We start from the raw sequence: 26,897 nt of genomic DNA on the forward strand, positions 1-26,897 counted from the left end.
CTTTTTAGGCCTTACCAAGAATGCACAGCATCGTTGCGTATCATCATCATCAAAGCACAAAATGAATCAATAACAGCCAATAAAAATTCAAATAAACAAGACCTGTATGAGACGGATTGCTTCTTGTTTTTTTTTTTTCATGCCATTTTAATGAGTGTGTTATATGGACTATTGCTTTATGCCTTAAAGTGATTGTAAAGGCAGGTGGTTTTCTTTTAGCAATTAGCGGACCTCCAGCTGTTGCAGAACTACAAGTCCCATGAGGCATAGCGAGACTCTGACAGCCACAAGCATGACACCCAGAGGCAGAGGCATGATGGGACTTGTAGTTTTGGAACAGCTGGAGGTCCACTGATTGCATATTGCTGGTTTAGGAGGGAGGGAGGGAGGGAGAGGGGGAGAGAGGGGGAGAGAGGGGGAGAGAGGGGGAGAGAGGGGGAGAGAGGGGGAGAGAGGGGGAGAGAGGGGGAGAGAGGGGGAGAGAGAGAGAGAGAGAGAGAGAGAGAGAGAGAGAGAGAGAGAGAGAGAGAGAACCAGGTCAGGTGCATGAATGGACACAGGGAGCAGTGACTCTGGTACCCCCCCCAGCAAGCTGCTTGCTATGGGGGCATTCACCAGGAGGGAGGGGCTGCTCTGTGCAAATCTACTGCAACAGAGGAATAAAGTATAACATGTTTCGTTTTTTTTTTTTTCCCTATAAAAATAACACTTTACAATCACTTTAATGGGGTATATTCCCAGGCCAACACGGTGATCACATGATCAATAAGCTCTGAAATCCCCCCCCCCCCCCTTCTGATGTATGACCCCCCAATGCTGAATCTGAATAACCCGAATCTCCCCTACAGTCACAGACTGACAAACGGACATCAATTAATTTTCAAAGAAGACTTTATTGGTATTTACAGACTAAGCGGATTGATCGTATGAGCGCGGTCACATGATTGCGGGTTGAACACTAAGGCGGCTTCCGATAAAGGCACAAAATCTGGAATTACTCTCCTCTAATACTGCAGCTACACTTGCCATACACCCCCGACACCCCAAAAAAGGATTTCTCAGCTACTCTGTGTCCCTATGGGGGCTTGTTCATACTGGTGGCGCCCACTACCGCACAGTCACCGGTGTGCCATGTAAGCAGCTCATCGCACTGCAACCTTTATTAAAATGTCATTTATTCGTCTATTGGCCGCAACGCGTTGGGGGGGGGGGGGGGAGAGTTGTAAAACCTTGCAGTTGGGCCACTCTTACAACCCCTAACCGCAACCCCCCCCCCCTAATCTGCTAAGGGTGTACATACATATGCTGCAGCAGGAATTATCTCCCCTGTTGCCATCGGCAGGTGAAGCACCTGCCGAACATGACCCATTCAAGTGAATAGGGCTGCTCTGCAAGCGTCCTACAACTGTGTGAAATGTGGGGGCGCTAGTGCGGCAATCAAAGCAGGAGGTGAGGAGGCGATACGAGGCCTACTCACCACCTGGCAAATGCTCTCTGAAGAGCGATCTGAATGTGGATCGCTCTTCAAAGACCAAAGCAAGTGTGAACAAGCTTTACACTGGCAGGAGCGGGCGCTTCAAAAATGGACTGTGATATCCGGGACTGGTAGGAGAGGCCTCTGATCATGCAGCACTTCGGCTGAACAATGCTGATGTCATCATGATCCCGTCCTACTGACAGTCCACTACCGAGGATTAGGATTGGCTGATGAATGCTGATGCCATCACGATCCCGTCCCTATGGCTCACAGTCCACTATTGAGGATTAGGATTGGCTGAACAATGCTGATGTCATCATGATCCCATCCTACTGACAGTCCACTACCGAGGATTAGGATTGGCTGAACAATGCTGATGTCATCATGATCCCGTCCTTATGGCTCACAGTCCACTATTGGGGATTGGGAAGCCAGTAGGACAGGCTCATGATGACATCAGCATTGTTCAGCCAATCCTCATCCTCGGTAGTGGACTGTCAGTAGGATGGGCTCATTATGACATCATTGTTCAGCCAATACTAATCCTTGCTAGTTGACCGTGAGCCATCCATGACCGTTCGGTCACAGTTTTGGGGGGGGGGCGCCAATGAAGCGCGCCTCAAGACGGCGACGCATAAAAGGGGTGGCTGGGCATTAAGCCACACCCACCCTGACACCGGATATATACAGATTGCGGTCATAACGGGGTACGAATGATAAAGGCTTTAAAACACAAGTTGGTAGAACCCCGACCACCATGACAGGTTCACTTTAAATCATATTCCCCACCTGTGGCCTGAAATAAGTCCATCATCCACAATGCTGGGCCTTGTAGTTCTTCCCGGTCTGATCATTCTGGATTTTAATAACTTTTCATGAGAAACAGACGTTTTTTTTTTTCCCGGGGACAGGAAAGTATTTGACATAAAACGGTGGCGGGAGCTCGGCGATGTGTTGGGGGTGACGGGTGAGGCGGCTATGCGACCAGCAGAGGGCGTCTGATCATTAGACGATGGACATCATGGTGTTGGGGCTGAGAATTTCTATCCAGTAGCCATCGGGGTCTTGAATGAACGCTAATCCTTTCATCTTCCCTGGAAGTGATAAAAGAGCCACGTCACCTGAAGAACGATCAAACTCTCAACATTCATACAAACCAAATAAATAAATAATTTCCCAATAAAGCTGCTGGCTCCGGCTCCCTCAGCGCCACTTCCCTGAACTTCCAGTCTGAAAATAGTTGTAGCAAGTACATCTCATGGAACAGCTCACACGGGATGGTGCAGGATCAAGCTTTTTTTTTTTTTTTTTTTTTCAATCAGAAGACTACCGCGCTTTGTGAATGGCCCGGAAAGGAGGAGGGGCCAAATTTCCCAGATGAGTTGGCTGGAAGTCAGCTGAAGGTGGGAGCGGATACCTGTCAAAACCAGGTACCCGCTCTCCCCGAAAAAGGTACCAAATATGGCAGCGGCGCTTCCCCTGTTGGGTGAGCTTTAATGAAATGGGGGACATTCAGCCTAGCCAGGAGGGTGGCTACAGCGGGGGCTCCTAGGACCTCTGCAAGGCAACGTAGCCCCCCGAAAACCTGGAGCAGCAATCTTGGGGACTGCGTGTGCTAAAGCTAGGACTCATTCACAAGGGTAGGGCCAGGGCTGCTGATGGAAATTGCGGGGCTCCGTACAGACTACCCCAACAGTCTGTACTACACCCCCCCCCCCCTCCAAATTATTAACCCCTTCAGGCCGATGTAACACAAATATGCAGCCTTCGGCTTGAAGGGGTTGTACCGGGGTGATGCCTGCATCATCCCAATACCGTTACTTTAATAATAACAACCAATGCGGCTCAGCAAAATAACGTCCCACCGAGAGGCCCGAGCGTCCAGCCGGCACGTCCACCGACCCGATCGAAACTTGAATAGGCTTTGATCGGATCTAGTCATGACATCGCTTCCCCGGTTACCAGACCAAATTGTAGAAAAATCGCAGTATTCAAAACATAAACTTGTCGTTTTGAAAGCTTGGCTCGGGGGTTAAATTTCAGTCCCATTAGCGTTAACCCCCGAGCCAGACTCGGGATTACATCGCAGGATCCTGTTGCGGCTTTACTTACCTTGTCCCCGGGATCCTGCGATGTCCCCCCGCTGTGTCTGCGGGCTCCGTCCTCCTCCGAAGCCTCTCCGTGCCAGGCTACCTCTAACCCCCCCCCCCCCCCAATCTGCTAAGGGTGTACATACATAGGCTGCAGCAGGAATTATCTCCCCTGTTGCTATCGGCTGGTGAAGCACCTGCCAAACATGACCCATTCAATAAATGGATCCTTGCCCCGGGGAGCTGGACAACCCTGTCCCGGTACTGCTGATGACCTTTCCGTTTTCATTACGCACATTATTATTAGACCCACTGATATCATCTCTGTGCGCCTCTATGCAATGCAGGCAGATTATGGCTGGTGGGAGGGGCCAGCAGGGGGCTGTACACAGCTTCCTGAAAAAAACATCCCAGCACCCGGCCTCAGTACTCCTCTTGAGAGCCCCCAGTCCTGATGCAAGCAGTAGGAGGAGTTATGCAAATATCAAAAAGCCTCAATGGGCGGGTGAATCTGGAGGAGTTCCTAGGCAGCGCTGTATCTGAATGCAAACCGCCCGCATGTGACCGCAGAGCCTCCATGATGGAAAGGATTGAAATCTAAAGGGGCGGGGCCTGGGACGGTTAGGGTTGGGGTCCTCCAGCCAGAAAATGAGGCGGGGCTCTGACTTCCTGCAAGCTTCTAATGCACGTTGTGAGAAGCTCACAGTGTGCGGAGAAATCAGAGGAAGCCGTTTCAGTCCAGGGGTGGAGCCGCTACAACTGTACAGGACTGAAGGGGAGGCCGGAGGGAGGATTTAAATCCCAAAATGTGTGTTTACTGGAAACCCTCTCCAGACTCTCCTATAGAAAGAAATCAAAAATGAAGCCAGGCGGGTCTAAGTAAAGCCGAGGGATGAGAATGACGATTACCATCATCGGGTTTCTTTACAAAGGTGACTCCGAGTTCTTCAAACCTCTTACAAGCAGCATAAACATCGGGGACAGCGATTCCTATGTGACCTGCGGAGAGGAGACAAAACACCGATTATTGGGGGTCACACAGGACATCCGAGTCACAGAGACCCCGGATCACCCCAAAAATATTCTTCTTTCCTTTAAAAGGAAATGCATTGAGGATTATATAAAGTGTTGAGTAATATTTTGGATTTCTTTTTTTGGCCAGCGGGTGGCGCTTTGGGCTCATTGTCACATAGTGTGTGTGTGTGTACACAATAAAAAATTTTTTATATATATATATAATATCACACATAACATTTTTTTCTTCTATCTTTTCATGTGACAACACTGAAGAAATTACACTTGTCTACAATGTAAAGTAGTGAGTGTACAGCTTGTATAACAGTGTAAATTTGCTGTCCCCTCAAAATAACTCAACACACAGCCATTAATGTCTAAACCGCTGGCAACAAAAGTCAGTACACCCCTAAGTGAAAATGTCCAAATTGGGCCCAAAGTGTCAATATTTTGTGTGGCCAGCATTATTTTCCAGCACTGCCTTAACCCTCTTGGACATGGAGGTCACCAGAGCTTCACAGGTTGTCACTGGAGTCCTCTTCCCCTCCTCCATGATGACATCACAGAGCTGGTGGATGTTAGACACCTTGTGCTCCTCCACCTTCTGTTTGAGGATGTCCCACAGATGATCAATAGGGTTTAGGTCTGGAGACATGCTTGGCCAGTCCATCACCTTTACCCTCAGCTTCTTTAGCAAGGCAGTGGTCATCTTGGAGGTGTGTTTGGGGTGGTTATCATGTTGGAATACTGCCCTGCGGTCCAGTCTCTGAAGGGAGGAGATCATGCTCTGCTTCAGTATGTCACAGTACATGTTGGCATTCATGGTTCCCTCAATGAACTGTAGCTCCCCAGTGCTGGCAGCACTCATGCAGCCCCAGACCATGACAGTCCCACCACCATGCTTGACTGTAGACAAGACACACTTGTCTTTGTCCTCCTCACCTGGTTGCCGCCACACACGCTTGTCATCATCTGAACCAAATACGTTTATCTTGGTCTCATCAGACCACAGGACATGGTTCCAGTAATCCATGTCCTTAGTCTGCTTGTCTTCAGCAAACTGTTTGTGGTCTTTCTTGTGCATCATCTTTAGAAGAGGCTTCCTTCTGGGATGACAGCCATGCAGACCAATTTGATGCAGTGTGCGGCGTATGGTCTGAGCACTGACAGGCTGACCCCCCCACCCCTTCAACCTCTGCAGCAATGCTGGCAGCACTCATACATCTGTGTACGAGTGCTGCCAGAGGGAAAGTCTGTGCAGCCTGAAGAGACCTCAGGGATCCCAAAGAGGACCAGGGTGGGCTCAGTCACCTCTGCAAGAGGCAACTTATAAGGCAGAACGAACCATTTCGGTCAGAGTCAGGATCAAAAGCCTCTGCGACTGAGAGGTAGACATCAACTGGATATCTTCTTGTCCAGATTGCTCGGAATCAGACTCATCTTCCGGGTCCTCCACAGAATCTGGAGCTTTTAGCTTTAAGCTCTTCCTCATCCTCATCCTCAACCCGGACTAGGAGGCTCCGGGAGGGGGATCTGTCACACTTCCTGCCACCCTGCGGGATGGAGGCAATCATGCCGGCAGTCCTGTGCTCTAACCCGGCTAGAGCCCGAGGACGGTTCATCCTTGGTGATGACGGGTGAAGCAGCAGCGTTGACTGTCGGCACAATACCAGATAGGCGCAGCGGCTCAGATTGCCCGGAAGCCTCTGGTCCTTCGGGGGATACAACACCAGGGATACGACTAGGTTCATCAGGAACTACTGACGACATCGGCGGGCCCTTCCCTGTAGTGTTAGTCCTGCTCCTCTTTTTTGAGGACATTTACCAGCCACATAAAGAGAGTACACCTGGGTGTGGTATTAAAACACCTCGGAAAGGAGACCCTTTAACCACTTCCACGCGGCCCCCCCACTGCGGTCTGGAGCTGTTGGTAGTGGCGGAGGAGATCGGATCCTCTCCCTAGCCTGACATGGAGACCATAGCTCTTAAAGGGGGGGAGGAGGAGGAGGAGGAGGAGGAGGAGGAAGAGGAGGAGGAGGAGGAGGAGGAAGAGGAGGAGGAGGAGGAGGAGGAGGAGGAAGAGGAAGAGGAAGAGGAAGAGGAAGAGGAAGAGGAAGAGGAAGAGGAAGAGGAAGAGGAAGAGGAAGAGGAAGAAGAAATTTTTAACGCATCCCGTCTCGATGTAGAAGCGAACGCATACGTGAGTAGCGCCCGCATATGAAAATGGTGTTCAAACCACACATGTGAGGTATCGCCGCGATCTGTAGAGCGAGAGCAATAATTATAACCCTAGACCTCCTCATTTACTTAAAACATGCAACCTGTAGAATTTTTTAACCACTTAAGGACCAGCCTCGTTTTGGATTTTAGGTGTTTACATGTTTAAAACAGTTTTTTTTTGCTAGAAAATTACTTAGAACCCCCAAACATTATATATTGGTTTTTTTTCTAACACCCTAGAGAATAAAATGGCGGTCATTGCAATACTTTTTTTTGCACCATATTTGCACAGCGGTCTTATAAGCGCACTTTTTTTGGAATAAATTCACTTTATTGAATAAAAAAAATAAGACAACAGTAAAGTTAGCCTAATTTTTTTTATATTGTGAAATATAACATTACGCCAAGTAAATTGATACCCAACATGTCAAAAATTGCGCCCGCTCGTGGAATGGCGTCAAACTTTTACCCTCAAAAAATCTCCATAGGCCACGTTTTTAAAAAATTCTACAGGTTGCACGTTTTGCGTTACAGAGGAGGTCTAGTGCTAGAATTATTGCTCTCGCTCTACCAGTCGCAGCGACACCTCACATGTGTGGTTTGACCACCATTTTCATATGCAGGTGCTACTCACGTATGCGTTCGCTTCTGCGCGCGAGCTCGTCGGGACGGGGCGCTTTAAAAAATGTTTTATTATTATTTATTTTACTTTATTTTATTTATTTTTTCACTGTTTAAAAAAAAAAAAAAATTGGATCACATTTATTCCTATTACAAGGAATGTAAACATCCCTTGTAATAGAAAAAAGCATGGCAGGACCTCTTAAATATGAGATCTGGGGGTCAAAAAGTCCTCACATCTCATATTTGGACTTAAATGCAAAAAAAAAAAAAAAAAAAAGTCGTTTAAAAAAAAAAAATGACACAAAAAAATGTGCCTTTAAGAGAAGTGGGTGGAGCTGACGTAATGACGTCGCTCCGGCCGTCCTATGGTATGGAGACGGGTGGGCGCCATCTTAGCCTCACTCGTCTCCATACTGAGGAAGGGAAAGGACCCGATCGCCTCCGCCACTACCGACGGCTCCGGTAAGCGGCGGAGGGCGCGGGAGGTGGCACCTCTCCCGCCGCCAACGGTGATCTCGCGGTGAACCCGCCGCAGAGACCACCATTATCGTGTACAGAACCGCCGACCCTAAAGATGGATACCTCGGTTGTGGCAGCAGCTGCTGCCGTTACCGAGATATCCATCTTTAAAGTAGTGACGTATATATACAGTGGCCGGTCGGTAAGTGGTTAAACGTCGCCTATGGAGATTTTTAAGGGTAAGTTTGTCGCCATTCCACAAGCAGAGCGCAATTTTGAAGCGTGACATGTTGGGTATCAATTTACTCGGCGTAACATTATCTTTCACAATAAAAAAAATAAAAAAAAATGGGCTAACTTTACTGTTTTCTTTTTTTTTTTTTTAATTAAAAAAAAAAAAAAAAAAAAAAAAGTGTATTTTTTTCCAAAAAGAGTGCGCTTGTAAGACCGCTGCGCAAATACGGTGTGACAGAAAGTATTGCAACGACCGCCATTTTATTCTTTAGGGTGTTAGAAAAAAAAAAAAAAAAAAAGGTATAATGTTTGGGGGTTCAAAGGAATTTTCAAGCAAAAAAACCTGTTTTTAACTTTCCTTAAGTAGTTAATAGAGCTCGCCAAGCCCCTATGTAACAATCCTGCTAAGCAGCTTTATCCCGCCAAGCAACACTTGGAGAGTCACGTGACCCGGGGAAGGAAAAAATAACCGCTGCAAGTGTCTGTTCAGAGCCGGCTCTGTGTCCCACAGCTGCCTTCTGGAAGCACCGCAAGCTTGGCCTACACGGCTTAAATAGAGCTGGGCGTGCGCTGGAACATTCTGTGAATTTGCGCACATGTGGTCCTGGCGAGCGAGCGTGGCTGTATCCGCGTATGATGCGAATCTTCGTGCAGCCAGATAAAGGCTACTGCGCATGTGCAGCGAAACCATGTGCGCCATGGCGCCAAACAAACTGTTAAGTCCAGCGGCGCTCTTGCGAATGCACGTGCGCCACGGTGAACCAAGGCGGAGGGTGCGCCATCATACAAGTAAAAAACAGCCAGATACAAGCAAAAAGGGTACACTTTGCAAAACACCCACAGCTACCCTAAAACTCCCCCTGTCTGGTCACCACACACAGGGGTCCAGCCTCTAGCTTGACCGATTGTTACAATCACTGGGACACCCTGTGAAGCTCCGATGAACTCCATGCCCAAGAGGGGTTAAGGCAGTGCTGGAAAATAATGGTGGCCACACAAAATATTGACACTTTGGGTCCAAAAAAGGTGTCACTTACCAAATCCTCGGGGGTCGGAGTTGCCGCTGTGGTAAGGTTTCTGTTCGCTCTCCGATCCCCAGTTACTGCAGAAGAGAGAATACAGGAGATGTAAAGAGGGAAGGATCGGCTCAGAGGAGGACAGTCAGGCCGTGTGATGGATATACAGCGATTCGGATGTAACAATACAAGCAGCACAGGTAAGACGGTTCAGTTTTGGTAAATGGCCTGGTCATGGGGGGGGGGGGATGGGCAAATCCTCCTGGAGCAAAAGTGGTTAAAAACCTTCAGCCTATACAACCACTCAGCAGTAGGAGGTCCACTATCGCACCTACTGGGGATTCACCAATACCTGTTCTTTAACCACTTCAGCCCTGGAAGAATTTACCCCCCTTCCTGACCAGAGCACTTTTTGCGATACGGCACTGCGTCGCTTTAACTGACAATTGCACAGTCGTGCGGTGTGGCATCCAAACAAAATTGACGTCCTTTTTTCCCCACAATTAGCGCTTTCTTTTGGTGGTATTTGATCACCTCTGTGGTTTTAATTTTTTGCGCTATAAACAAAAAAAAAAAAAAAAAAAAAGGAGCGACAATTTTGAAAAACAAAAAGCTATTTTTTTTTACTTTTTGCGATAATAAATATCCCCAAAAAATATATATAAAAAAAAAAAAAAAAAAAAAAAATGTCTTCAGTTTAGGCCGATATGTATTCTACATATTTTTGGTAAAAAAAAAAAAAAAATAATAATAAAAAAAATTGCAATAAGCGTATATTGATTAGTTTGCACAAAAGTTATTGCGTCTACAAAATAGGGGATAGATTTATGGCATTTTGATTATTCATTTTTTTTTTTTTTATTAGTAATGGCGGCGATCTGTGATTTTTATCGTGACTGCGTCATTATGGCGGACACATCGGACACTTGACACCATTTTGGGACCATTGTGATTTATACAGCGATCGGTGCTATAAAAGCTGAGTTAGACTTACCGGTAACTCCTTTTCTTAGAGTCTTCCAGGACAGCCCATGAGACCTTGGGCTCCTCCTACCAGGACAGGAAACACGTCACCCCCACCAGATAAAAGGGCGGTCCTCCAGGCCCATGTCAGTATTCTCAAGAACCGTAGGACCCTGCAAAACATATGCATAATACACATAACTTCAGACAATACCGGGTGGGAATCTGGCTGTCCTGGAAGACTCTCAGAAAAGGAGTTACCGGTAAGTCTAACTCAGCTTTTCTCCAAGCGTCTTCCAGGACAGCCCATGAGACGATGAGCCAGAACTTACCAGTCTAGGGAGGGACAACTGCCTGAAGGACCTTACGACCAAACTCCTGCTCCTGAGCTGATAGGAGATCCAGGCGATAATGTTTAATGAAGGTCGAGTAACTGGACCAAGTGGCAGCCCTGCAAATTTGTTCCGGTGAGGCACCAGCCCTCTCAGCCCAAGACGTAGACAAGGCTCTAGTTGAGTGCGCAGTAACAAAAGGTGTAGGGACCTCCCTAATTTTGTAAGCTTCCAAGATGGCTTGCTTTATCCATCTAGCCAATGTGGCTTTAGATGCACTATTCCCCTTGTGAACTCCAGAAAAGAGGACAAACAAGGCATCAGTTTTCCTAAAGGTCTTCGTGACCTCAAGATAGACCAAGAGAATCCTTCTTACATCTAGAAAACTAAATTTTCTTTCTAAGTCGCCCTGTGGCGAACTACAAAAGGTTGGCAATACAATATTTTGAGATCGGTGGAATGTACTTGCCACCTTGGGCAAAAAACCTGGATCGGTTCGTAACACAACTCGATCCTCAAAAATCGTGAGGAAGGGCTCCCTAACTGATAGGGCCTGCAACTCACTTACCCTACGAGCTGAGGTAACAGCTATAAGGAACACAGTTTTTAATGTAAGTAATTTAACTGACATACTTTCCAGAGGTTCAAACGGAAATTCTACCAGAGTTTGAAGTACTAGGAACAGATCCCACGTTGGACAACTTCTCACTCCTACTGGTCTGGCCCTAGAGATAGATTTGAAGAATCTGGCTATAGTGGGATTTTCCAGGAGAGAAAACTGGAGGAACACACTAATAGCTGCCGCCTGTACCTTTAGGGTACTAACAGAAAGACCTTTGTCGACACCCTCTTGGAAAAATTCCAAAATAGACGGAATATCATGAGTTAATCTATCATTTTCAGATAACCATGAGTTAAACCTTTTCCAAACTTTGGAATATATGGCTCTAGTAACTGGCTTCCTGCAATTAACTAGAGTCCTGACTACTTTGTCAGAGAACCCTTGGGCGCTCAGTATCTTTTCTTCAGATACCAGGCCGTCAAGTTTAAGGAAACCACCTGAGGGTGTGATACTGGACCCTGCAATAATAGGTCTTCCCTTTTCAGAAGACTCCACGGAGGCTCTGAAACCAGAGACTGTAGCAGGGAAAACCATGGCCTCTTGCGCCAAAACGGGGCAATTAGAATCAGATCTGTCTCTTCCAGCCGAAACTTCCGGAGGACTTCTGGAAACAGCCTGATTGGCGGAAAGGCTTAACATAGGCCTGGAGGCCACGGGTTCGCCAGAGCATCGATCCCCAAGGCTTGGTCTGCCAGGTTCATGGAAAAGAATATCTCCGTCTTGCGGTTGTTTCGGTTTGCGAACAAATCCGCTACCGGATAACCCCATCTCTTGGTGAGGTCTGCAAAGACTTCGGGATGAAGGGACCAGTTGTCTCGGTCTATCCTGTGACGGCTGAGATAATCTGCCAGGCAATTGTTTTTCCCCTTCAGGTGTACAGCAGAAATGGAGGCTAGATTCCCCTCTGCCCATGAAAGGATCTCCTGGGCAATGGACTGAAGCCTCCGGCTTCTCGTGCCTCCCTGCTTGTTGATATACGCGACTGTCGCTATATTGTCTGACAGGATTTGGAGGTTGTGACCCCTGATCTCCATCTGAAAAGACTGGAGGGCTCTCTGGACTGCAAGCAGCTCTCTTTGATTGGATGAGGCCCTTGCCTCCTCTGGGGACCACTCTCCTTGTGCTACTGCATTGCTGAGGTGGGCCCCCCATCCCCAAAAACTCGCATCCGTGGTAATCCTTCGGGAAATGGGAAAGGACCATGGGAGACCTCCTGCTAGGTGCTGACCAGCTCTCCACCACCACAGGCTTCTTTTTATCCTGTCGGGAAGCCAGATCCTTGACTCCAGGGACCTTACGTCCCCGTCCCAGTTTCTTAAAAGAAACCTTTGTAACGGACGCTGACGGAGTCTCGCCCATGGTACTGCGGGAAAACATGAGGTCATAAGACCCACTGCCCTCGACATCTGTCTCAGAGAGACCGACTGGTTGGTCTGCAATGTAGACATAGTCTGGAACACTTTGGTAATCTTCTCCTGAGGAAGAAAAACTTTTTGGTTCACGGAGCAAAAATCGTAACCCAGATAAGTTACTTTCTGGGCCGGAATCAAGGACGATTTTTCTTTGTTTATTAGCCAGCCTAGGGACTGTAAGAATTCCTGTACAGCCTGGAGATCTTCAACAGCCTTTGGTATGATTTTGCCACTATCAGGAGGTCGTCTAAGTAAGGGATAACCGTTATTGCCTTTAATCTTAGAGGAGCCAGCACTTCCCCCAACACCTTCGTAAAGATGCGTGGGGCTGAGGAAAGACCGAAGGGGAGGGCCTGAAATTGAAAATGTCGGGTCCCCATACCCGTCTTCACTGCCAATCTCAAAAACTTTTGGAAGGCTGGATGGATAGGGATGTGAAGATAAGCATCCCTTAAGTCCAACGTGGCCATAAAGCAGTTTGGGTATAGTAAGTTTTTGATTGTAAAAACCGTCTCCATACGGAAATGCTTGTATCTGATGGACTTGTTTAAGGTCCGGAGATTCAGGATAAGTCGAAACTTTCCTGCCGGCTTTCTGACCACAAATACATGGGAATAGAATCCCTTGCCCCGCTCCGATCGAGGAACAGGAATCAGGACTTTTTGATCTAATAAGTCTCCGATCTGGAGACCCAGAGCCCTTGCTTTCTCCCAATCTTGTGGAGGAAATGTGACCAACAAACGTTCTGGTGGTTGGTGAACAAACTCCAGCCTGTACCCGTTGGTCACTAGGTCCAGGACGAAGGGGCTCAGAGTGACTGCTGCCCACTGTGGGATGAAGGCCCTCAATCTCCCTCCCACCGGGGAACACAAGTCACTGCGGCTTGGCGGGCTGTTGAGGAGGGTTAAACAGCACTCCCCCTTTGCCTCTGCCTTTGTGCCCAGTCCAATGCTTTTTCGGCCTGCTGTCCTTTTCTCTAGGACTCTGTTGCCTGTTTTGGCCACGAAAAAATTTTCTGGCTGTCTGAACTCTTTTTCTCTGGAAACGCCTTTTTCTTATCAGCCGTGCGTTCCAGTGCCTCCTGTAGACCTGGGCCAAATAAATGATCGCCAGTTAAAGGAAGGCCACAAAGGCGCAACTTGGAGGCCGAGTCCCCTGACCAGGTCTTAAGCCAAAGGCTTCTCCTGGCCGAGTTCACTAGAGCCGAAGTCCTGGCTGACATTCTTACCGACTCAGCGGAAGAATCTGCCAAAAAACCCACTACCTGAAATAGGAGAGGAAAAGACTTTAAAATTTGCTCTCTGGAGGTACCTGCTGACAGATGTGACTGAATCGGAGTCAACCAAACCTCCAGATTTCTGGCCACACAAGTGGAAGCCAAAGCTGGTTTCAGGTTTCCAACTGCTGAGTCCCAGGCTCTGTGGAGAAGGATATCCCCCCTCTTGTCCATCGGATCCTTAAGCGTACCCATATCATCAAACGCCAGGTCCGAGTTTTTTGAAACCTTTGAAAGAGGTGCGTCTAACTTGGGATTCTTATTCCATGGCTGCGCAGTGTCCTCATCAAAAGGAAACTTCCTTTTTAGGTTACTAGAGAAGAATGGTTTTCTCTCAGGATTATCCCATTCCAGTTTAATAGTATCAACCAAAGAACTATGAACTGGAAACACTCTTGATTTTCTCTTATGTAAACCTTTATACATAAGATCATGTTTGGATAACTGAACCTCTTCCTCTTTTAATTCAAGGGTAGTATAGATAGCCTTTAATAAGTCATCTACATCCTCAACAGATAACTTAAATCTTGAGCCTCGAGTGGATTCTCTATCTCTGGGCTCTGTATCTGACCCTGATTCTTCCAGAGAAGAACGGGTAGATCTGACCTCAGCCTCAGAGTCTTCACTCTCTGCCTGCTGCGGAGTGCTTACTGACGCCTTCAGTGAAGACGGACTCTCTGCTGGAGTCTGGAGCTTGTCAATAAGCGTTCTAAAGGAACTGAAGGTGGACGCAAGCTCATCCCTAACAGAAGTAAGCATCTTCTGGCAAGAGGCAACAGGGTCATCCTTTACTAGGCCTTCTATACAGGTGCGACAAACTGCTTTGCTCCATGAGGAGCTCAATTTGTTTGCGCAAACCGCACATTTCCTTTTAAGTGGCTGCGCTTGGGCCTTGTCCTGAGTCTTGGTCTGCAAGACAAAATAAATGCCCCACAATGTAATTAAAGCCACCCAATCACTCCGTAACACCACGTGCAGGAGGGAGGAAATGTGTCCCCTTACACCCACTACTACAGAGGGGGGAGGGGGAGGGAACACTCACAGGGATAGCAAGGTGGTGACAGAACACCCCAGGCTTACCTGTGAGGTGCTGGTGTTGGGAACTGCATCCGCTGCCTGTGCAGGTACTGCAGGAGGATCCATTCTGCCCCTCTTGGTCATCCACAGCCTGGCTGCTTAACACCAAGAAACACCAGCAGCCAGCGTTCTCTGTTCGCGCCGTTTATGAAGACTGGAACCTCGTCTCCAGCGCCCGATGATGATGTCATATGCCCCGGAAGTAACCCTCTACAGGCACTTCCTGTGGGCCAGCTTGGAGCGCAATGGCTCCGCCCCCTCAAACGCTGCGGCTTCCTCCATTCCCTGCTCAGATCAGCCAGGCTGTCGGCAGGGAAGGACAACCGAAGCTCAGCTGAGCTATAGTGCAATGCACTGCGCTAGGGGCACGACCTCACACCGGTCCTGGCCCTCTCCAGGCACTGAGGACAGAGAACAGCAACACAGCCAACCTCCCCAGCGGTGTGCTGCTTCTGGCAGAGGAAGAGGTAAGTGATATGCCCCAGAAAAAGGCCATACAAAGCCCCTGCTTATAAGGCCTATGGGAGCAGGTTCCATGAACATGTTACCCCCCGTCCGGAGGAAACACAAATAACTGACATGGGCCTGGAGGACCGCCCTTTTATCTGGTGGGGGTGACGTGTTTCCTGTCCTGGTAGGAGGAGCCCAAGGTCTCATGGGCTGTCCTGGAAGACGCTTGGAGAAAAATGCATTGATTACTGTGTAAAGGTCACTGGCAGGGAAGGGGTTAAACACTAGGGGGCGATCAAGTGTGTCCTAGGGAGTGATTCTAACTGTGGGGGGGGATGGGCTACCACTGACATGACAGCAATAGCTGCTCCCGATGACAGGGAGCGGTGATCTCTGTCTTGTTGCTAGGCAGAACAGGGAAATGCCTTGTTTACATCTCCCCGTTCTGCCGCTTTGTGATGCGATCGCAGGACACCGGTGGACATAGAGTCCGCGGGTCCCACGATCACAGAGCACGCGCCCACAATGCTGCTTCTTAAAGGGGACGTACCTGTACGCCCATTTGCGCAGCTGTGCCATTGTGCTGATGTATATCAGTGTGCGCTGGTCGGCAAGCGGTTAAGAGCGAGTACAAGTAACAATAAGTGACCCGCTTTGTGTGCCGCTCACGCTCTATTGGAGGGGGTGAAAATCCTACGACATCCACCGCTGGGATTGCTGGTTCGGGAGGGATCTCATCCCCGACTCCTGCAATGGCTCAGAGTGAAGAGGAAGTCTCCTTATGGTCACCCATCTACGACACGTGTGTGGGTGTGGCAACCTCAGCCTGGACTCCGGCCAGGCCACGCCCCCAACGCGTTTCATTCCGCCCCTCTGAGGTTAGTCATGGGGAAAGTGACTAAGATCCAAGGGGCGGAGCGAGGTGTGGCCTGGCCGGAGTCCAGGCTGAGGTTGCCACACCCACCCCTAAGGGATGTCATAGATGTGCGGCTCTAGGGAGACTTCCTCTTCACTACAAGTAAACTTACCGATACCCATTCCTTCGCAGTGCGATTTGATCCAAACAAAATTAATAGGATCAAATCCCACCACAAAAATTGCATGAGATTTGAACAGTAATGCGGTGCGATTCCTTGTCCGAATCACATGCGGTTTCCTGCATTGCTCCTGTGTGAAGTCACCATGACGAGCCCGGGGTTCACACAGGAGAAACGCATGCGATTCGTACAGGGATCGCACCGCATTTATGGTCAAATCACATGCAATTCTTTGCAATGCGATTTGAGCCTTTTTTATTTTGTCTGGGCTGAAATCGCACCGCAAAAAAGGTATCGGTTTTAGAGCATTTACTCGAGTAATCGTACAAATACTGAGTATGGTCACCGATGTCGGTGCAACCCAACCACCTAACCAGAAGTCTTTTCTCTGGGGGACGATTCAGGAAGCCGAACCTTTCCTTCTACCAAAATTACTCAATAAAATTGGGAAGAAAAATAAAAAAACACAACAAAACCACCAGAAGATCTCGGGGCACATCGCCAATGACAACGCTCCGGACAGACGACAATGTTCTACTCACTGGGTGAGCTCCAGGGTGGCCTTCCGGGAGAAGGTCCAGGCCGTCTTCTCCTTGATGTCTTCTGGGATGTCCTTCTTGTCCTCATAGCCCATGAAATAGAGCGAGAATTTCATAGAAGGGAAGTCCAACTTCTGGAGGAGACTGCAGGAATAAAAACAAAAACAAAAAATTCAACTACTTTAAAAAAGTAAAAATAATAAAAAAAAACTAAGTAAGACGGGGAAATGTAATACAAACACGAGATCAGAGTGTCGGCTGTCGGAATGGAAAGACTTTTTCTGACATTTGTTATTTACAAGTAAACATAGGTATTTTTTGCTAGAAAATTACTTAGAACCTCCAAACATTTTATATGTGGGCGGCACAGGGGTGGAGTGGGCAGAAGGAGGCACAGTGGTGGAGTGGGCAGAAGGAGGCACAGTGGTGGAGTGGGCAGAAGGAGGCACAGTGGTGGAGTGGGCAGAAGGAGGCACAGTGGTGGAGTGGGCAGAAGGAGGCACAGTGGTGGAGTGGGCAGAAGGAGGCACAGTGGTGGAGTGGGCAGAAGGAGGCACAGTGGTGGAGTGGGCAGAAGGAGGCACAGTGGTGGAGTGGGCAGAAGGAGGCACAGTGGTGGAGTGGGCAGAAGGAGGCACAGTGGTGGAGTGGGCAGAAGGAGGCACAGTGGTGGAGTGGGCAGAAGGAGGCACAGTGGTGGAGTGGGCAGAAGGAGGCACAGTGGTGGAGTGGGCAGAAGGAGGCACAGTGGTGGAGTGGGCAGAAGGAGGCACAGTGGTGCAGTGGGCAGAAGGCGGCACAGTGGTGCAGTGGGCAGAAGGCGGCACAGTGGTGCAGTGGGCAGAAGGCGGCACAGTGGTGCAGTGGGCAGAAGGCGGCACAGTGGTGTAGTGGGCAGAAGGCGGCACAGTGGTGTAGTGGGTAGAAGGCGGCACAGTGGTGTAGTGGGTAGAAGGCGGCACAGTGGTGTAGTGGGTAGAAGGCGAAAGAAAAGGTGCCAGAAGAAGCCTGGTGAGCAGGCGGCCCTCCAGCTGTTGCGGAACTACAAGTCCCATCATGCCTCTGCCTGTGGGAGTCATGCTTGTAACGGTCAGCCTTGCAGTGCCTTATGGGACTTGTATATCCGCGACAGCTGGGAGGGCCGCCAGTTTGCCCCCTGTGCTCTATAGTATTCTCCCTCTCAGACACTACATAAAAAGGTTATACAAGAGGATGGGCAGAGGAGCTGGGTCAGCACAGACAGTAATGAGACGCTCTTAGAAGAGTAGAGGGCTATGGGATACAAGGAAGGAAGGGGCTGTGCTGGGAACGGACTCTTCCTGGACTGGTCCCCATTTTCTAGCAAACCTAAAAACATTTTTTTCCTTTTCCTTCACACTGAACTTTATTTGATTTGCACAAAAGTGACACTCCAGTCACGTGACTGTGCGGCACCGCTCTGCATTTTATCTCCGCTCCGGGCTGCATTGCAGTGTGAATAGAACACACAGAGGACGATTGATTCCATGCGATCATCGCACACAGTGTGAAGGAGGCTTTGAACCCCCCTCTATGGAGCCGGACATTGTGTACTACAGACTATGGAATGACCTTGTGTGGTGCAGCATTGGACTTTAACCACATAAAAGGTGTGGAGGGAGGAGGAGGAGGGAGGAGGAACGTACACCCTGATAACCGAACGTTTTATCTCAGCAGGTACCGAGCCGTGTTCAGCAACCCAGAACTCTATAAGGCCTCATTCACATAACCGAACGAACGCTCCACATTTACCCGCACAGGTGTCCTACGCAGGCAGTCCCATTGCCGTCTGGCCCGGTTCACACCTATGCGTTTTTTTTTTGTGCTTTTTGCAGAAACGCATTACAGTCCATTTATCAAGGCTTCCTACGGGACACGTTTACATTTATGCTTTATTTCTATTTTTTTCCAGCCGCTGCATTTTTGGAAAAGTGTCAGGGACTTGTTTTTAAAAACGTAAAACAGTGCATTTGTTTGGTTCAATGGACTGCAATAGAGAAGCTGCAGAAACGCATGTAGTGCCTTTTTTTCACCTGCCCAACAACAAATTGGTATATATATATATAATTTTTTTTTTTTTTTTTTTTTTTATATTAAAACCAACATGCATTAAAAAAAAAAAAAAAGTGAAAAAAAAAAAAAAAATGCCCCAAAATTGCATTAAAAAAATAAAATAAAAATAAAGCAGATCAAAAGCAAAGTGCGTAGGTGTGAACCAGGCCTCAATTGGGATGCAGCTGCTGCACACACACACAGACAGACACAGACAGACAGACACAGACAGACAGACACAGACAGACAGACAGACACAGACAGACAGACACAGACAGACAGACACAGACAGACAGACACAGACAGACAGACAGACAGACACAGACAGACACAGACAGACACAGACAGACACAGACAGACACAGACAGACAGACACAGACAGACACAGACAGACAGACACAGACAGACACAGACAGACAGACACAGACAGACACAGACAGACAGACACAGACAGACACAGACAGACAGACACAGACAGACACAGACAGACAGACACAGACAGACACAGACAGACAGACACAGACAGACACAGACAGACACAGACAGACACAGACAGACAGACACAGACAGACACAGACAGACACACACAGACAGACACAGACAGACACAGACAGACACAGACAGACACAGACAGACACAGACAGACACAGACAGACACAGACAGACACAGACAGACACAGACAGACACAGACAGACACGGCTCTCAATGTGACATCCGTGTGAATCGCGGGTCCCCACATGTAGACAATGGGAGGTCAGGAACCCCAAACACACACACCAGCATGGATGTCAGATCGGGAGCGGCGGCGGCCGTGTCTGTGCAGCTTCTATGTCCAAATTAACAGCAATGGGACACCTGTACACCCCATGTGGGTAAACACCGAGCCGCTGGATTGCTTTTACAGGCGCCCCCCCCCCCCCCCCCCATCCCCCCAACAGATTCTCCTGTGTGATCAGGGAGCCCGATATCCAATCCAGTGGTGCTGCCGGGGCTATTAAAGAGCTGTCTGTGGACCACACGTGGTCCTCAGGTATCTGTATAGTCCTGGGAGGCCGGAAGTGACGGCATTACGTAACTTACCGGTTATGGCAGATGTACAGATGTAAACACCGTTTTTTTTTTTCTGGATAGCATCAGATCAATTTTTTTTTTTCTCTTTGTTCTGATGCTTTCCGGGGTAGAGGAGAAAGTTGGGATCTTTTAGACCCCCAGATCTCTCTATAAAGAGGCCCTGTCATCCCTTATTTCTACCACAAGGGGATCTTTACATTTCTTCTAATAGGAAAAAAAGGAATTAAAAAAAAAAAAAAAATATAGAAAAATAAAAAATGAAAAGAGGACAGTGTAAAAAAAATAAAATAAACAAAAACGTAAAGCACCGTCGTTCCCTTCGCGCTCAAGCACATACATAAGTCACGCACACATATGTAAACGGTGTTCACATCACACATGAAGTATCGCCACAAACGTTAAGCGTGAGAGTAATAATTCTACCACTGGATCTCCTCTGCAACTCTAAACTGGTAACCTGTAAAAATGTTTATGGGGATTTTTAAGTACTGTAATTTGTCGCCATTCCACGAGCGTGCGCAATTTTAAAGAGTGACATGTTAAGTATTTATTTACTCGGTGTAACATCAACTTTTATATTCTAACAAAAAAAAAATTATGTGGTTATATAATGTTCTTTGCATTCAAATTCATTAAAGTGGTTGTAAACCCTTTACAATCACTTTATACTACAGACAAGTCTATAATTAGGCTCACCTGTATCTACACTGAATATCTCCTAAACCTGCACAGTCTGCACTCCTAAACCTGACGTCATCACCACATGCAGACTTAAGCAAACTGAAGCAATGGCAGGTACATTGCTTCAGTTAGACTGTGCCGTTACTGGTGGCTCCCGCATGCATGGGTGGGAGTGACGTCATTGCAGCTCCGGCCAATCACAGCGCCGGAGCCGCCATACCTGAAAGTAACCCCCAAGAGCGATGTCGGCTGCCGGAGCGGGGAACGAGGACCGCTGCGGGGGGGCTTTCGATCTCAGGTAAGTAATTCATGATGAGCTATGCATACTAGCTCATTATGCCTCTATCTTTTTTTTTTTTTTTTTTTTTTTTTTAGGGTTTACAACCCTTTTAAAGTGTATTCTTAAAAATTGCAACAATCGATATTTTTACTCTGTAGGGTCCTCGCTAAATATATATATATATATATATATATATATATATATATATATATACATATACATATACATATACATACATATACACATACACACACACACACACACACACACACTTTTATTATGTTTGGAAGTTCTGAGTAATTTTCTAGGAAAAAAAAAATTTTTTTGATTTTTACACATACCGTGTTTCCCCAAAAATAAGCTCAGGTCTTATATTATTTTTGCCAAACAAAAGACACAGTAGGGCTTATTTTCAGGGTAGGTCTTACCATGTAATGTGCTGTCTTCTCTCCCTGGCTTGCAGGAATCCCCAGTGTGAGCCGAGTTAAAATGCTTGTAAAATCCTATAATCCCCTCTATTACAGTATTATATAATGTACAATGTTTGTGTTTCTGTAATAGAATTGTGCCAAATACCTTCGTTATAGCGCCGCTTTGCGCTTCTGTGACCTGCTGGAGCTCCATTCCCCGCATTTATTACAGAAATACACACATTGTACATTACATATTACTGTAATAGAGTGGGTAATAGGATTTCACAAGCATTTTAAACTAGGGCTTATATTGCAGCCCTCCTGGAAAATAACGGCAAGTCTCATTTTCAGGGAAATACGGTAGGAGAGAAAATGTCAGAATTGGTCTGGGTGGGAACTGGTTAAGTCACAGAGTACAGGGAGAGTTCAGGGACTTACGTCATGCCCAGGCACTTGGTGTAGAATGGAAGGGACTTCTGAGGGTCCTTGATCCGTAGCATGGTCTGCTGCATCATGAAATCCTGGAAGAGAAAATATTATTATTATACAGGATTTATATTATTATTATACAGGATTTATATTATTATTATACAGGATTTATATTATTATTATTATTATACAGGATTTATATTATTATTTAGGATTCATATTAACAAAGGATTTATATTATTATTATATTATTATTATAAATAAAGGATATTATTTAGGATTTATATTATATAATAATAATAATAATAATAATAATAATAATAATAATAATCCTAAATAATAATAATATCCATAATAATAATACAAATCCTGAATAATAATAATAATAATAATAAGGCAGGATTAATATTATTATAAAGGATATTATTATTTAGGTTTTATATTAATATTGTTATTAAGGCAGGATTTATATTATTATTATATAAGATTTATATACCACTAACAGCTTGCTCAGCACTTTACAATATAAAGAGAGACAGTACAATACAATAAATTACAAGAGGGATTAGAGGGTCCTGCACAAGAGCTTACAATTTACTAACAGAAATGAAGGTGTGAAAGGTCATGACCCAAAATTAGCTGTGACCTTCTATAACCCCGTCCCCCTCCTCCACCCATAATGGAGGAGCCAAAACACAGCTCAGCACAACCCCGGGAGTGACTCCAGAACACGACGATCCGTCATACTTGTCCTGACACGCTGCACAACGATCGACAGCATACAAGAACAGCAAATAAAGAGGAGCGATCATGTCGGGTTATACAAGAATAAGAAAATTCCTAAAGTGGTTCTAAAGCCTCAAAGTTTTTTTTACTTTAATGCATTAAGATAATGAACCTTCTCTGCTGCAGGAGCCCTCCAGGTGCCCCCCCCCCCCCCTTTCCTACCCAATCCGATCCAGCAATGTGCACGAGAGCATTCTCTCTTACCGCTGTCTCCCTCCTGATTGGGCGGATTGATAGCCAACGGCTCCCTCTCCTACCAACCAATTCCAGTGACAAGGCAGCGAGCCCCGCTGTCTGTGACAATGGACGCAGGAGCGAGTGCGCATGAGTGCCCCCCATGGGAATCGGTTTCTTATTGGGGGCACCAGCAAGAGGAGGAGCGCCGGCAGGGGACCCAAGAACAGGGGGATCGGGGCCGCTCTGTGCAATTCTATTGGACGGAGCAGCTATGTTTGTTATTTAAATAAAAAAAATCCTTTACAACCACAAGAAGAACTCCAGTCACTGAGCAAAAAGTAAAATAAAAAAAAAAAATAAAAAAAACACACACAACACTTAGATGTAATATTCGCCTTTAACCCTTTCACTGCCAGAGCCGTTTGTGTTTTCTGCACATACAAATATATATATATATATATATATATATATATATATATATATATATATATATATATATCTCTCTCTCAACAACAACACTATTTTGGGCCTGAATATTAATAAAAACCCTCCATCATGATGTATTTTATGAAAGGAGACACCTTGGAGAATACAAACAATTTTCTGCCACATTATTCTAGAGCAACGTTTTGGTATAAAGTAATTTTAGGGCACACAAATGTAATATCTATTTTGGTCAAATATAAAAGATGAAGTTGTTCCGAATAAATAAATAAAATACCAAACATGTCAAACCTTAAAATTACATGCGGTCATGAAGTGTGTGCGGCGATGTGTCACATGCATAGCGCAATCAACATTTTTGCATGTGGGCGCCCCGAAGTGTCTCTTCACATTCATATGTGATGCTATGTCATAGAAGGGGGGGGAGCATCACAGCTGAGGGGCAGCGGGACAAGATGGGGACGTCTCACAGAAGGGGGGCTGTGGGACAAGATGAGGAAGTGTTAGAGCCCTTGCACACTGGGGCGGGGGGCGGTGTTGGCGGTAAAACGCCGCTATTATTAGCGGCAATTTACCGTCGGTATTCGGCCGCTAGCGGGGCGGTTTTACCCCCCGCTAGCGGCCGAGAAAGGGTTAAATACCACCGCAAAGCGCCTTTGCAGAGGCGCTTTGCCGGCGGTATAGCCGCGCCGTCCCATTGATTTCAATGGGCAGGAGCGGTAAAGGAGCGGTATACACACCTCTCCTTCACCGCTCCGAAGATGCTGCTGGCAGGACTTTTTTTACCGTCCTGCCAGCGCACCGCTCCAGTGTGAAAACCCTCGGGGCTTTCACACTGGATACACAGCAGCGGCAATTTCAGGTCGGTTTGCAGGCGCTATTATTAGCGCAATAGCGCCTGCAAACCGCCCCAGTGTGCAAGGGCTCTTACAGGAGGGGGACTGCGGGACAGATGGGGGGCAGAGGGACAGGATGGGGAAGTGTCACAGAAGGGGGGCTGAGGGACAGGTGAGAAGCAGCGTCAGAGGAGGGGGGTTGCAGGACAGATGGGGGGGCAGAGTCACAAGTGAGGGGCAGCGGGACAGGATGGGGAGGTGTCACAGAAGGGGGGCTGAGGGACAGGTGAGAAGCAGCGTCAGAGGAGGGGGGTTGCAGGACAGATGGGGGGGGCAGAGTCACAAGTGAGGGGAGGTGTCACAGAAGGGGGGCTGAGGGACAGGTGGGGGGGCAGAGTCACAGGAGGGGGGCATCAGGACAGGATGGGGAAGTGTCACAGAAGGGGGGCTGAGGGACAGGTGGGGGGGCAGAGTCACAGGACGGGGGCAGCAGGACAGGATGGGGAAGTGTCACAGAAGGGGGGCTGAGGGACAGGTGGGGGGGCAGAGTCACAGGAGGGGGGCATCAGGACAGGATGGGGAAGTGTCACAGAAGGGGGGCTGAGGGACAGGTGGGGGGGCAGAGTCACAGGAGGGGGGCAGCAGGACAGGATGGGGAAGTGTCACAGAAGGGGGGCTGAGGGACAGGTGGGGGGGCAGAGTCACAGGACGGGGGCAGCAGGACAGGATGGGGAGGTGTCACAGAAGGGGGGCTGAGGGACAGGTGGGGGGGCAGAGTCACAGGAGGGGGGCAGCAGGACAGGATGGGGAGGTGTCACAGAAGGGGGGCCGAGGGACAGGTGGGGGGGAAGAGTCACAGGAGGAGGGCAGCAGGACAGGATGGGGATGTGTCCCAGAAGGGGGGCTGAGGGACAGATGGGGGGCAGAGTCACAGGAGGAGGGCAGCAGGACAGGATGGGGATGTGTCCCAGAAGGGGGGCTGAGGGACAGGTACAGGAGCAGCATCACAGAAGGGGGGCAGAGGGAGAGGATGGGGATGTATCACAGGAGGAGGGTTGCGGGACAGGTAGTGAGATGTGGTGTTGTACAGGGGTTATGGGGGTGGGGTATGGTGGAGATGGGGGCCCCTTTGTACAGGTATTGGGATGTCACTCACCAAGGTGCAGGGTGAAGTTGGAGTGTGGGTACTGGATCCTGGCCAGCATGATCTGGTAATGGGGGGTCCCTATCCTTAGGTGGGGGTAGATCAGGTATGCTGGGATTGGGGCCCCTGTGTACAGGTATGGAGTGTCACTCAGGGTGAGGTTGATGGAATGTGGTTACTGGATCCCAGCCAGGGGGGAGCCACATGTACTGGTGGCCACCACCGTCACCCTGAAGGCGGCATTGCTGAACTCTGTCATACAGTGCTGCGGCTGGCCGACCCCCCTCTCAACACTCACCAGAAGTGACGTGATTGGAGATCAGTAACCAGAAGTGACGTGATTGGAGATCAGTAACCAGAAGTGACTTGATTGGAGATCAGTAACCAGAAGTGACTTGATTGGAGATCAGTAACCAGAAGTGATGTGATTGGAGATCTCCAGGAATTGGAAGTAACTATTTACACATCACCTCCGTGTTCTATATATAGAGAGTGAAGAGCAGTGATGGGACGTTCGCTGATCTCTCTCCCTTCTATCCACCGAGCCGGTCACAGGTCTGCCAATGGGAGCCCGGCTAATGTGTCAGGGGTCATATTAGTGGCTGAAGAACGGGCTGGACAGGAAGGGGGGTGAAACATGTTGGTATTGGTGAATGGGGGGCAAGTGATCCTGTGTGCTGCACTTCCTCTTCTGGCCTTTATATCCTCCATATGGGGGATGGAAATGTTGGGTCTTCCATTTCATATCGTTATACAGAACCGGGACGGGTTCTTCCAGAACTGTGTTCTCTCCCCACAGAACCACCCTGCGCCCATCCTCCGCACCTTCACTGTGCCTGCCCATTGCTGGCATGGAGTGTGCACTGCATGTGTGTGGCCAATCGCATGTTGGAGGAGGCTGCGCATGTGTGGTGTGTGTCTGCACATGTGGAGCACAGGGTGACCTCATTAGCTGTCCAAGTAGACCTGCAGTGTGTGTAGTGAGGGGGCGTCTCCTTCCGCTGCCCCTCCCCTTTCCCTGATGCTATGCACTCTCAGTAGCTGGGAGGCGGCGCGCTATCAGTTCACAGGTGATATCCCATCCCCCACCACACCATTACACCCCCCACCACCAGCCTGAACCGGTGATCTCCCATCCCCCACACCATTACACCCCCACCACCAGCCTGAACCGGTGATACCCCATCCCCCACACCATTACACCCCCACCACCAGCCTGAACCGGTAATATCCCATCCCCCACACCATTACACCCCCACCACCAGCCTGAACCGGTGATCTCCCATCCCCCACACCATTACACCCCCACCACCAGCCTGAACCGGTGATCTCCCATCCCCCACACCATTACACCCCCACCACCAGCCTGAACCGGTAATATCCCATCCCCCACACCATTACACCCCCACCACCAGCCTGAACCGGTGATCTCCCATCCCCCACACCATTACACCCCCACCACCAGCCTGAACCGGTGATCTCCCATCCCCCACACCATTACACCCCCACCACCAGCCTGAACCGGTGATCTCCCATCCCCCACACCATTACACCCCCACCACCAGCCTGAACCGGTGATCTCCCATCCCCCACAACATTACACCCCCACCACCAGCCTGAACCGGTGATCTCCCATCCCCCACACCATTACACCCCCACCACCAGCCTGAACCGGTAATATCCCATCCCCCACACCATTACACCCCCACCACCAGCCTGAACC

The 26,897-nt window shown here is 48.4% G+C and overlaps 1 protein-coding gene across 1 annotated transcript in view; it reads right to left on the reverse strand.

The window, feature by feature from the left end:
- Positions 1–873: 873 nt before the first annotated feature.
- GLO1 (glyoxalase I) overlaps positions 874–26,897 on the reverse strand; it is a 28,095-nt gene continuing 2,071 nt past the window's right edge. The window contains exons 2-6 of the mRNA XM_073628761.1: positions 21,797–21,879; positions 16,846–16,986; positions 9,156–9,220; positions 4,477–4,566; positions 874–2,571 (exon numbers count right to left, since the gene is read on the reverse strand). Coding sequence (XP_073484862.1) covers positions 2,483–2,571; positions 4,477–4,566; positions 9,156–9,220; positions 16,846–16,986; positions 21,797–21,879 — 468 coding nt within the window. The 3' untranslated portion in view covers positions 874–2,482. The remainder of the gene's footprint in view (positions 2,572–4,476; positions 4,567–9,155; positions 9,221–16,845; positions 16,987–21,796; positions 21,880–26,897) is intronic.

Source organism: Aquarana catesbeiana, linkage group LG04, assembly GCF_042186555.1.
Source record: "Aquarana catesbeiana isolate 2022-GZ linkage group LG04, ASM4218655v1, whole genome shotgun sequence".
Classification (NCBI taxonomy): domain Eukaryota; kingdom Metazoa; phylum Chordata; class Amphibia; order Anura; family Ranidae; genus Aquarana; species Aquarana catesbeiana.